Genomic DNA, 13,778 nt, shown 5'->3' on the forward strand with positions numbered 1-13,778 from the left:
CCACTGGGTCGCTCCCAGGGTCCTTCTTACTTCAGAGCACCTGCCAAGGCTCTAGTTAGACAACCACAAGTGTGGTGTTCCCTCCACCAGGCAGGGCCCTCTCTGGGCACACTGCCCACACAGGGCCCGGAAGGGTGCAGGCCTCCATGGACGGCCAACTGACTCGCAGAGGAAACACAGGGCATCTCCAAAATCAAAGTCCACAACGGCCTAAGACGCTCACTGTGCATATTACGAACATGGCATTCCTTTCCTTTTTCACAGGACAGAGAAGGACTAACAAAGCTAATTCAAATCTACGTTTTCACCCAAAAAGAAATCAATGTCAAAGAAAGAAAATGACAACATACTTAGAAGGAAAAGCCTATTTGTTCAATATGTGCCCTGGGATAAAAGGTAAACTCTCTGCAAACTCAGCTGCGGTAATTCTGGGTCCAAGACTAGTCACTGCTAGGATACTGCTACAGTGTCATTGTGTGTGAAGTTCAAGTTATAGTCAGCTAAGCTTCCAGCCAAAACGTAGAAAATGCTTTTCAGATTAAAAAACAAAAACAAGGGGCGCCTGGGTGGCTCAGTGGGTTGAGCCGCTGCCTTCGGCTCAGGTCATGATCTCGGAGTCCTGGGATCGAGTCCCGCATCGGGCTCTCTGCTCAGCAGGGAGCCTGCTTCCTCCTGTCTCTCTGCCTGCCTCTCTGCCTGCTTGTGATCTCTCTCTGTCAAATAAATAAATTTTTAAAAAAAATCTTTAAAAACAAAAACAAAAACAAAACCTCTCTCTTCCCTCTTTCTCACTGAACACTACTCAAGTTAAAATTTAAAATTTGTATTCCTGGCACTTAACTCATAATACAGTTGTGGCATGGAAAAGCCAGGACTTCAGTAAGAAGATGGAACCAAGAGTAATTATTTGATTTATTTTTTAAGATTTCATTTATTTGTCTGTGTGAGAGAGAAAGAGACAGCACATGCGCACAAGCAGGGGGAGCAGCAGGCAAGGGAGAAGCAGGCTCCCCTCTAAGCAAGGAGCCCAACTCAGGACTCGATCCCAGGACCCCGGGTCATGATCCAAGCCGAAGGCAGACACTTAACCGACTGAGCCACCCAAGTATCCCAAGAGTAATTATTTTAGGGACCCTTGGGTGGCTCAGTCAGTTGAGCACATGACTCCTCATTTCAGCGCAGGTCATGATCTTTGGGTCCTGGGACGGAGCCCTGAGTCAGGCTCCAAGCTCTGCACGTAGTCTGCCTGAGACGGTCTCCCTCGCCCTCGGTCCCTCTCCCCACTCTCTCTTGATCTCTCTCCCTCTCTTGCCCTCTAAGTGAATAAATACAATATTTAAAAAAAAAAAAACCACAAAGTAATTATTTTAGCACGTTTGTGGAGATCTGGAGAAAAGAATTTCCTAAACTGACAAATCCATGACCAGCAACAAAAAAAAGGTACCAAGAATTCCTGAAAACAAATTGGCTTAATACTGTACATACAACCTCAGAGAAATTTTGATGACAACCTGACTTCAGGATGAATTAGAAAGTTCAACCCAGCTCTCTGGGACATCAGATGGACCCAGTTCCAACGAGCCGAGCCGCACCATCCACACTGGGTTCTATCCACAGCAGGGCTACAGCTCTAGGGAATGTATCTGTACTTTGATACTTTGTTGTCATTGTGTTTTGTAACATACAAACCTTAACAACTGGGCTAGCAAAGGGCAAGAGCCGGATAACTGTTGCTGGAAAGCACTTAATCAGAAATCTCCATCTGAAAACCCGATGTGACAGATGTTCAAAGGGGCAAAGTTTTCAGGTCTTTCCTGCTGGTTCCGTTCCCACAGTTCACTCCACTCAGCGCTAAAATCAGACAACGTGGCCCTCACAGCAGTATATGCACATATTCTTGCTGTTGTTCACAACTAACCTAGACGGGAGAAGTTTAAAAACTTTATCCAAAGTATGATTTAGTGAATCCTCTCCGTGGTAAAGTGCTCAACAGGTTAAGTGAAACACGCTGGCAACAAAGCCACGTGGAGGCTCTGAACCCTGAGCGCGGCTGCAACATCCGTGTGGGAACTGCCTAAAAGCCACATTCGGGGGCCTGCCCGGGGGGTCTGGCTGGCCCTCGGGGTGCCAGAGGATTTCCAAAGGAGAAGACAATGACCAAGAGTCACAACGTAAGAAATACCACCACACAAAATGACTCTAAATTTCGAACATCTACTACAAAAAGGACGGAAGGGAACCATTTCAACTTATTAACCTCATTAAGTCACCTCGGGGTTGTGGGATACTACCGGTGACATGTGTTTCTTATATTTTCTTTATTTCCTAGGATTGAAAGGAAAGAACAAATGCTTGTTTATAAACGTGACCCCCCCCCAAAATAAATGAAGAATGTCCCCAAATGGCCTTCCCTAACACATCTATCCAATTATCACTGAGGACAGTCAAGAGCTATTTGCCTTGCATTAATCCGCCTCAGATGTCCCCAAAAGAATGCCCTACTTTTTCCCCCCTCAAAGTTTTGGGGTTTAACACGTTTGGGGTGAAGCTAGTGGAGAGTATATTCCCAGGTCTGGAGGACAGCCAAGAGGGAAACCTCTGACAGCCCATGAAGGACCTCAACGAGCCCCTGGAAACCATCTCCACCAGCAATGCCACACAAAGTGGTACCACCGCTTTTTTAAAACCTGTGGTTTTTGTTACAAAGAACTGTGGGTTCCCACAGACCCCCATCTGCTTACAAGATCAAAGGCAGTCTTTGGCTTGGACTCTCTCCAGGTCCTTCAGCTCTGCTCGGACCCTTGCCTCACCACTTCACCCTAAACATCATTTCAGCCACAACCCTCTCCCAGGTTCCTAAACATGTCTCGGGTTTTGGCACTTTGTTCCTCTGCATGCTCTTTCCCATATGCCCTTGTCCTCATGCTTCTCTGCCCAAATGTCACCTTTTTAGAAGAGACCTTTTCCCAGCTTCCCAACACTCACTCTTCCTGTTCAATCCATCTTACACCCAAGTATCTCTTGACCCATGCCACCCCTCTCCGCTGCACTCTCCCTCTTTTTTTTAAAGATCTTATTTATTTCCAGAGAGAGCCCCAGCGCACACACATGCACAAGCAGGGGGAGCAGCAGACAGAGGGAGAAGCAGGCTACCAGCTGGGCAAGGAGCCTGAAGCAGGACTCTTTGATCCGGGGACACTAGGATCATGACCTGAGCTGAAAGCAGACGCTTAACTGACTGAGCCACCTAGGCAACCCCACGGCACTCTCCCTAACAGAATTCCAGAAACCCTCCTACCTGATCTTCCCATGGCCACTGTGACCCCATGATACCGAGTCTATTCTGCCCGGGGCTCTCAGAGTGAGCCTGCTCTGCAACGTGCCCATGTGGCTCCATGCTGTATGAGCCGCTCCTTCCACATTTTTCTCAGGATAAGCACATTAACACCTCAGAAACCCTACAAGATCGGACAGACACTGGTCTGGCTCTCCTCTCCGGCACTGAGCTCTGCGTACACAGGCTTTCTCCGAGTACTCTTAGGCGCTCTGAACACCGACCGTGCAGCCACAGGGCCAGGGCGCAGGCAGTCCGCAGTGTCTCACACTGTGCATCTCCCCTAAGGCGCCACTGCCAGGGAAACACATCCGTGACTTCCCCAAGCCAACAGACTGTGTCCCCTTCCTTTGGGACATGCTTCTCAGCTTGGAACGACACATGCATTACTGTGATTATCTGATCAGCAACTGTGTCCCTCACCAGACAGTAAGCTCTCTGGTAGAAGGCACAATGCTTGTTTTTGCTTGTCACCCCATCCTCAGTGCCTGGTGCACAGCGCCTCTCAATAACTATTTGCTGAACGAACGAATGAATGAATGAATGAAAATTCGTGGCCACGTTCTTCACTTCCGTTAGAGGAGTTGCCACCGGAAATCAGGATTCACTGATTAGCCCGTTTCGCTCCCCTCTGCTACTCTGTGAACTTTTTCTAAAGCACTGGAACTCTCTTCAGCTCTATATTCCTAATGCTCAGGCGCCACAGATTTCTGTTTGAACAATCACAAAAGATACAAAGTCCTTCACATGTGGTTCTGAATAAAAGTGTCTGATAGCCTGCAAAATAATCAAACAGAATGCTACCCCGGGAGGGCCTGATTTTGCATTTTATTAGAGTCAGAGGTGGTTTAATGCTGTTGTCTCTGGGGAGAGGGATCTGAGGTAGGCCATGGGAGAGTGTTTTATTTTCTGCCATTGTAGCACTTGGATTAAAACAAAGGGGGAGGAGAAGAAAACCTGATTTTAACAGAAGACAGGAGAAAACCCAGGCTAACGACCAATGCCCCCACTATTCACTCAGGCTGGTGACCTACCAATCTCTCCAACTAAGAAATGGTTCATCCTCTCAATAATCTTCTCTAGTGAAGAGGGGGGCCAAGAGACAAGAATCTGGATGTGATTAACATCTTTTCACTATACAGAAACTGGATGGCACAGCTGCTTTAACTGAGGAGTTGAATTCTTCAAAATACCATTTCTTTAAAAGAAAAAAAAGGGGGGGGGACATTTTATTACTCAGAAATTTCTAGAGCACCTCCACAATTCTCAGTATACTTTAACCTCCAGAACATCTGCTCCATTCCCTGGAAAAATCAGATAAAAAGAAAACTTACTGTGCTTAAAGAGATGCCTTCAAAATTTTTTTTGAAACAAGATTTGCCCCAAACAGTTCAGTTCAGTGACCGTCTGGTTAGACAGACCATACAATGGAACAACAACAAAAACGCCCAGCAGAAAAAAGCATGAAAACCCCTGGAGTTTGTGTTTTAAAAAATCAATAAGGGGGCGCCTGGGTGGCTCAGTGGGTTAAAGCCTCTGCCTTCAGCTCAGGTCATGGTTTCAGGGTCCTGGGATCAAGCCCCGCATCAGGCTCTCTGCTCAGCAGGGAGCCTGCTTCCCCCCCTCTCTTTGCCTGCCTCTCTGCCTACTTGTGATCTCTGTCAAATAAATAAATAAAATCTTAAAAAAAAAAATCAATAAGGATGAACCCCACACAAAAATTTAGTAATGAGTAACATATTAGCAACTCTTAGTAAGATTCCTGTCTTTAACCGTTACAGCTAAGGTGGGGGCACCCGGGTGGCTCAGTCGGCTGAGCATCCAACTCATGACCTCCAGCTCAGGTCATGATCTCAGGGTCCTGGGATGGAGCCCCAAGTAGGACTCTGCGCTCAGCAGAGTCTGTTTCTGCCTCTACTCCTCCCCCTGCTCATGCACGCACGTGTGCACACACTCTCTCTCAAATTAGTAAAATCTTTAAACGTCTCTATTTTTATTTCATGCATTCACCCATTCCGTAAACTTTCGCTGAGGAAGTGCTATGGCAAAGTCACCATGTGAAGCACTATGTCTTCGCCAGTCTCGTGTAGAAAAGCAATTTGACAAAGCAGAAAAAACAAAGAATTTGGAAGTCCAAAGACCTGCTTGCGAGGCCCTGATCACGCACTTAAAGCCATGGGACTTCGAGTCACAAGGTGCCAGGGTCTCACTTCATTCATCTGTAAAATGATGGTGACAACACCACACTGCAGAGTGGCCCAAAGGATCAAACAAACTACAGCACTTTATGAACTATGAAGTTTACACACTGCACGACATTCCTCAAATGCTGATTACTGCAACAGTTAGTGTTTTATTATTAATATGTTCTTCTTTGTCCAATGACGGGATCCACTCAGAAGACCCACTTCAGGTCTCAAATAAATATGCGCATCTTGGCAGCCATCGCAGTGCGGTTACTACTTAAAGTATCAAGAGACGTACTTTACAACCCCGGGGCGAGACTCTCAAAAAACTCCAGAAGAAGGGTGCCTGGGTGGCTCAGCCGGTTAAGCTTCTGCCTTTAGCCCAGGTCATGATCCCACCATTTTGGAATTTTCTTGGGATCAAACCCTCCATGGGCTCCCTGCTCAGCAGGGAGTCTGCTTCTCCCTCCCACCGCTCTTGTGCTCTTCCTCTTTCTCAACTAAATAAAATCTTAAAAAAAAAAAAAAAAAAAACCTCCAGAATTCAATTTTACCGTTAAATTATCTTCCATTTCCCCTAAAGCTTCAACACGTCCTATCAAAAGGAAAAAAAAATTAAGACTTTAAGAATGGGTAGAGTGTTTTAATGCCATAAGATGAAAGTCTCAAGAGAGACACTGCTTCTCTAGAATTATAAAATGTCTAAAATAGGGGAAACCCAAAAAACACTAGAAATCCTCTTAAGTTATTAGAATACCAAATAAATTCGTAAGTTAATTAGTCCTAACTAAATTTAAATGAATGTAATAAAATTTAAAATGCACTCCTTATATCCAAGGCAAAGGATGTCATCATGTTTCTGTGATGAATGCAGTGAACAATGCAGACAGTAACTCGTTACACAAAAGGCAAATCAAAATTTTCTACACAGAATCATCTTACATGTTCTTGACCAACTCCATTTAACAAGGCCTGTGGCTGGCAAATGTAACTTATACAGACACAGAGCTTTATTCGATACATTTTACAACACAAGTATTTTTGACATGTACTCATAGCAAAACCACCCCTTTCTGTGGAGAGTGGGAGACCTAAGTGGAGAAAATAAGTCTGGATTTATGTGTGATTTGTCCCCAACTCCAGCACAACCAGCAGGTCTCATCTCAGAAAAACAGCTCAGGGTGGGGGGGGGACAACACACACACCACTCATGGCACCCCACACTTCCCACCCCAGCCAGCAAGCTGTCTGAATACAGCACAGGGAGTCGAAAACATTTTCTTTTTTAAAGATTTATTTAGGGGCGCCTGGGTGGTTCAGTGGGTTAGGCCGCTGCCTTCGGCTCAGGTCATGATCCCAGGTCCTGGGTTCGAGCCCCGCATCGGGCTTTCTGCTCGGCAGGGAGCCTGCTTCCTCCTCTCTCTCTGCCTGCCTCTCTGCTTACTTGTGATTTCTCTCTGTCAAATAAATAAATAAATAAAAATCTTTAAAAAAAAAAAGATTTATTTATTTGAGAGAGAGAGAGCACGTGCACAAGCAGGAGAGGGGAGAGAGAGAATCTCAAACAAGTTCCATGCTGAGCACAGAATCCCACACAGGGCTTGATCTCACCACCATGAGACTGTGACCTGAGCTGAAACCAAGAGCTGGATGTGTAACCAACTGCACCACCCAGGAGCCCTGAAAAAATTTTCCTCACAAAACAAGAACAAATGGCGAAACAAAATGAGGGAGGAAGGGAAAGAGACAACTAGATGTAAAAATCAAGCACCAAAAGTACAAGAGTGGGGATTCCAGCCTTTCTACTGGGGGCTCCTTTCACTTGTAGTGCGCCAGTTATGAGACTCTTGAATCAGACAGTGCAGGCTCAGGAGATGTCCCTCAAGCCAATACCAAAAACATAAATTAAGAACAAAGCTGAAGAGGCACCTGGGTGGCTCAGTGGGTTAAAGCCTCTGCCTTTGGCTCAGGTCATGATCCCAGCGTACTATGATCGTCGGGCTCTCTGCTCAGAGGGGAGCCTGCTTCCCTTCTGCTCTCTCTGCCTACCTGTGATCTGTCAAATAAATAAAATCTTTAAAAAAAAAAAGAAGAACGGAGCTGAGGAAGGACAACTGGTAAAGCTGCACCCAAAGCCAGAAGGGAGTGGCCTGAGAGTCCCAAGAGCAGCCAGCAGTAGCACGTGGACACTCGGTGGCAGGCACTGGGGCAACACTCCATGCACATTACCATCTAACAATTCTCCAGTTAGCCAGAAAAGGAAACACTGGGAAAATATGCTCTAACCCTCTCTGCACCACCTTATTCTCCCAGTCCTAAACCACACCTCTAGGGTCTCTACACCTGACCTACTCTATTGCCAGAAGAGGACAAATGGAGAAGCACGTGTGTCAAGACAGACGGCAGAACGGAGCTATTAGCCGACAGCTTCTGGTTTCTCAGGTCTTCTGCTGAAATGGGGTCACGGCTGAGGGGCTTTCAGATAGTCAGAAAAGAGCCAGCTCATGAAAAGTCTACATTTTGAAGATCCACATCCAGGTTTACGACAGATTCTACAATGTCTAATCCTTAAAACAACTACCATGAAATACCCCACGGGCTACCTTTTATGTCACCTACACTAGTTCTTCATTCGGCCTGTAATGACAAAAATGGTCACAAACAGACCTCTGGGGGGGATCACTTCAATAAACAGGCGAACTGCAATCCAAGCACATGTAAGTCTCCGGGAGTGAACATCTACACTGCTGAAGTAGCGCTGAAGAGACAAATGATAGTAATCCAGTGGCCCAAGGCCAATAAATTCCACTGCCAACAGATTTATCTGTTTTGTACCACTGTGACTCTTGCATGGGAAGCAATAAATAGAAATGTACCTGCCCAGTTACAAATCCAAAACCGAGCTCTTCCCACAATTTCATACTAAGCACACTATCCGTAAGAAATGTCCTCAGCAACCACCTTTAATGATCCGCTTGAAAAACCAGATCCATTAACAGCGAGTACTCACACGTCTGAAATCAGTAAAAACACAAAGACGAACAAAAAAAAGAACCGTGATATGATGAATAATTCAGGTAGAGATGATACAACTTTTCTCAACTACATTAATATTATACGCTGAACATGACACAAAGTAAACGTGCCACTAGGTTTGTCATTAAATAATCATTAAACCTTATAATCTTTTCCTCCTTTCAGTTACCGATGTGAACCACTACATAAATCACGGAGATTCCACATAAAAGTGCACTGGAATATATGTCCTAACTTTTGCTTTAGAGACGAATTTGGAACAAGGCAGGTCCGCTTAGCATTCACTGTAATTTCAGTGAACAGTGGTCCCAACGGGCCGGCTCTCGAGCCGGAGGGCTGGGCCCTGGCTCCGCCTCATCTGACTGCGGCTCCATAAACCACAGCGGCAACTGTCAACTCACAAACTTTAAACGGCATGTCTAAGGACACGTTTCAGTATTTTGCTGTCACTGTGAAAGGAAAATCAGGATCTCCAAATATCCTGCATTTCAGATCATTTTATTTAATTCAGCTGCTCACTATGTGAGACTCCAATAAAAATGTATCTTTTGAGAATTACTAATAGAGCTGTCAGTTATAAACAGATACTCAACGACAGAGTAACACTCTGCCATATGCTGTAAATTGGATCCAAGAAATTCCATAGTATAAAAAGTGGGGGCCCCACTACTGTGCGGAAATGAAAAGACTGGAGTGAGCCCGCTTCAGAGGACCAGGACAGGAGAAGCCGGTGTGATATTCAAACACGGGGTAGGAGGCGCTGTTGAGGGAATTTCACTACAAGTTCAATGACCACAAAAATCTCTTCTGGTTTAAGAAGAACTGGTCATTTCAAACTAATTATCCCAAATCATTTCATCAGACAACAAATATTCATAAAGGAGAGATGTACTCACACTTCAATGGAAAAGTTCATCCTTTGTATTTGTTAAAATATTGAAAGCTACTGGCATTAGAAATGTTTCCAAGTTCTGCACTGGTTCACTTCAATCCAGGGAACAAGGTTCAATTAGTAATATGGAACTAGGATATGATCTATATAAATTTTCAAAACTGTACCTGTAACAATTCTATTTTACTATAAAACCCTTACTATTAACCTGTGATTGTCATTCCCAATCGTAAACAAGTACTACCCCTAACACGGTGCTTAGCACATGCTAAGTTATCACCGCTGAATGAATGAATGGATGACCACCACTGACTCTGCAGGATCCCCAGGATGGAAGGTAACTGAACGAAAACAAATTTCTTAAAATGCTCAGCCTGACTCAAGCAGGATACAATCATGAAAACCTGCCACACGATTTCATTACTTGCTTTTATTACTATTCTTTTAAAAAGAAAATTAAGAGAAATCAAACAAAGGATTACTTTGCCACCTTCTCTATGCTAGAGCTTAAAATTGCTCTTAAAAATACACCCAACAAAAGAATAAACTCAGAAAGTTGCTAACACTTATGTTCAGCTAACTTTGGCCACTGCAATTTTCTAAAGATGTGTATAGGCAATATTGTAGGATAAAACGTAAATACTAAGACAATGAATGCAAGCGAAATTACAATTAAGTCTACATGCTGTCGCTGCTAATTACCATTTCAACGAATCTGCATCGTAATGGATGCTTATAACAATGGACTGAATTAGGGGCGCCTGGCTGGCTCAGTCCGTGGAGCGACCAACTCTTGATCCTCGGGGTTGTGAGTTCGAGCCCCACAGTGGCTGTAGAGGCTACTTACAAAAATAAAATCTTGAAAAAAATAAATAATGGACTGAATTATCCCTAAACATGCTTTCTTCGTTTCTGAAAATCACTGTGCGTATTACATTACACATCAGTCCACAATCAATCTTGTACTATGTTCTCACTAATTTTAATGAGCTATTCACATTAATATTTAAGTCTTGAATGCGGCAAATACCAAACCTCTTCAGAAAATATTTCAATTATACATGTGTAAAAATTATTCAAATACTAAACCTCTTTTTTTGTGTTCAAAGAACCATCCTAAACATTCACAAAAGCAGATGTACAAGTGAACAGAAAATTAAAGGAGGAAACTTCTATCGCAAACTACAGTACCAAAAATTTGACAGAATTCCAGACTCCTGTAAGATCTCATTTAAAAAAAAAAAGGTTTTAAATATCTCCCGTTTTAAATTTCACGACACGCATTAATTACAACAGCTATGAAAATCGACTTCACTTCCCAGAGAGCGAGAAAAACCAACAGCTTAAAGAGGGTTCGTATTTACCGGCCACCAGTTTTCCCAGCAGCTACTTTGTTTCACCTTCAGTATTCAACTCGAAAGCACCCTGCGATGGTATAAAGTGCAGTAATTTCTAGAAATTAGACGTCAAAAAGCAGGGGTCTAAAATCAACTTGAAAGGGAGTAATACCCCCATGAGTAATAATGGGGGGGGGGGGCCTCAACTCTACCCGTACATCTCCCTGGAAGAGAAGGGTGCGTGCTACCCTTCCTCCCGCAATGGCATTATTGTACGCGGCCCCTAAACTTTAGAGACAGCTGAGACCCGGCGCGTTAGCGTTAGCCAGGCGGAGACGATTCGTGCAAAAGATGTCACTCTGGTGCAAGTGAAAGTACGGTCCTGGCGACTCAATTTCCAGTTCTCTTTGCAACAGTAACCCAAGGCTGCTCCTCAGGGACTCGAGCCCACAAACCAGAAGAGCAGCAAGCCCCCCGCGGTCCATCATGCTGAGGAAGCGACCTCAGGGGGCATGGGGGCAGCGGGGCACCCCCACACCTTGGGGTCCCACTCCGCGCGGAGGGGCGAGCCAAGGGCCTGGAGGGGCCCTGACGCTGCGGGGCCTCCCGAAGCCTCCCGGCTGCCTCTCTGGGGCGCCCAGGGGCCCCTCCGTACCCCCGGCTCCCCCGCGGTCCACTCGGGGGTTAACCCCTTCGCGGCCCCCGCGCTCTCCGCAGGCGGCCCGGTACCCCTCCCCGCTGCTCCCCCGCGACAGGAACCTGAGGGCTCCGCGCCGGGCGGCGGCGGGCGGCCGGGGCCTAGTCCGGGGCAGCGTGTCCCGGCGCCCTCCCCCACTCCCACACGCTCGCTCCGGGCAGGGTGCGCCCGCCCGCCCCCGCGCCGCCCGCCGCGGCTCAGGGCGGCTCCCGCCCAGGACGCGGGCCGCCGGCTACCTGCGGGTTGCGGAGGGCCATGGCGACCCGTTTCAATGAGCCTCGGCGCTCGTCCGACTCCTCACGCTGCTTCCCCCGCCGCCGCCATCTTCTCGCCCGCACATACACACTCGCATCGGCCGCCGCGCCTGCGCACTGGCCGCGCGCCGCGGGGCGCGGGGAGGCCGGGCGCGCCGGGAGCGTGCTACGCATGCGCGGCCGACAGGTGGGCGTGCGCGGCGGGAGCTGGCGGGGTGGCGTCTGGGTCCGCGCCCCTCTGCGCTGCGGGCGGCTGGGCCGCGCACTGGGGGGCCGCGGGGTCCGGCTGCGGTGCGGGCAGGGGAAAGCACAGGGTACGGAGGTGATGACGCCAAAGCGCCCAGCCGGCCCGGGCTCCTCACCTAGTGGGAAGCCACCTGGGACCTGGGTGAGACTCGGAACAGTCGGGAGCCTGAGGCCGGCCCGGGCCCGGGAGCCGCAGGGTCTCCCTAGGCCGGGGTGTCCCGAGGGAGCGCCAGAGGTCCCGGAGGAGTTCCCCGGCTGACGGCGATGACACTTCCGCCCGTTCATTCATTTGTGCACAGCTCATTCCCCGCACGTCGCGCGCCCACCCCGTGCCACGCCTATCGCCGGGCGGTGGAGGAAATTCAAACCAAACGCACGCGTGAGGCGCTTGGCTCTGGGGCCTGGCGGACAGTGAGCGCTGGGGAAGCGCTGCCTGGCACACGCACACGTGCACGGTCGCAGTCAGATCGACCTCGGGGTCACCGACCCCAGAAGCAGGGAGCCCCCTGCCCGACCGCGCAGTTTCCCGTACGGTGTGGCCCCTCTCTGAGCGTGGGACTGCAGGCAGGCCACCTCCCTTCCTCAGCTTTGTCTCCCTCGCCTGTGAATGAGACGAATGCAATTTCCTAAAGGGTTTCGGGGAGGATCATATTAGATGAGTGTGAACAAAGTGGCCAAAAGAGCCAGCCCCCCCCCCAAAAAAAAAACTAGCTTCTGAGATTATTACTCACACCCCTTATCCTGGTTCTCACTTGTTCAACACGTCCACAGCCAACTAAGGGCCAGACCCCGTGCTGAGCAGCAGAGATGAACAGTAAGAGCCATTGCTACATTCTGTTAGGACAAGAGGGCCCGGTCTTTTCAAAAATGGGACACCGTGAAAAATATCGGGGAGGGAGGAGATTGCTCTAAAGTAAAAGAGCTGAAAATATAACCAAATACAATCTTTTTTTTTTTTAAAGATTTTATTTATTTATTTGACAGAGATCACAAGCAGGCAGAGAGGCAGGCAGAGAGAGAGGAGGAAGCAGGCCCCCCGCCGAGCGGAGAGCCCGATGCGGGGCTCGATGCGGGGCTCGATCCCAGGACCCTGAGATCATGACCTGAGCCGAAGGCAGCGGCCCAACCCACTGAGCCACCCAGGCGCCCCTAACCAAATACAATCTTGACGGGATCCTGGTGTGGTTTTTAAGCGAGAAGATACCTTTTGACAATCAGGAATTCGAGTATGGCTTGCTCTTGGTAATTGAAATGGTATACTAATCATTGTGCACGTGTGAAAGAATGTTCTTTTTGTTCAAATATGCCTCGGAAGAATTTAGGGATGAATGTCATAATGCCTGTGAGTTCTTTTTTAATGGTTCAACAAAAAACAATGTATAAAGACAGGCAACTCCACATAGAGAAAAAGCAAGTGAGGTAGATGTGAACAATTGGGTCAAAGGGGTACTCTCGACTTTTCCATAGGTTTGAGAAAGTATATAATGAAAAGCTGGGGGAACAATATACTATTGTATCCATGCTATGGTTACAAGAGAAAAATTTTATCTGCCTGTGGATAAAGTCAAAGAGATACAAAAACCCAGTGATGGCTTAGGGTGGTGGATGTCTGATTTTTATTTTTTTGAACAAAAAATAAAAATTAAGTAGGACCTAATTCTGATTTTCAAATCACTCACAGAGATATTAATGCATGGTTTCAACACAAGGAGGTAGATGGTAAAAAGAAAATATTAGCAGTTACTCTGGGCCCCACAATGCTGACTAGGCCCTGGTATTTGCAACCACTTTAGGGG

General features: G+C 47.3%; 1 protein-coding gene across 1 annotated transcript in view; it reads right to left on the reverse strand.

The window, feature by feature from the left end:
• Positions 1–11,925, reverse strand: part of USP10 (ubiquitin specific peptidase 10) — a 73,463-nt gene extending 61,538 nt beyond the window's left edge. The window contains exon 1 of the mRNA XM_047710316.1: positions 11,719–11,925. Coding sequence (XP_047566272.1) covers positions 11,719–11,910 — 192 coding nt within the window. The 5' untranslated portion in view covers positions 11,911–11,925. The remainder of the gene's footprint in view (positions 1–11,718) is intronic.
• Between the last annotated feature and the right edge of the window lie 1,853 nt (positions 11,926–13,778).

Source organism: Lutra lutra, chromosome 17 (genome assembly GCF_902655055.1).
Source record: "Lutra lutra chromosome 17, mLutLut1.2, whole genome shotgun sequence".
Lineage (NCBI taxonomy): Eukaryota > Metazoa > Chordata > Mammalia > Carnivora > Mustelidae > Lutra > Lutra lutra.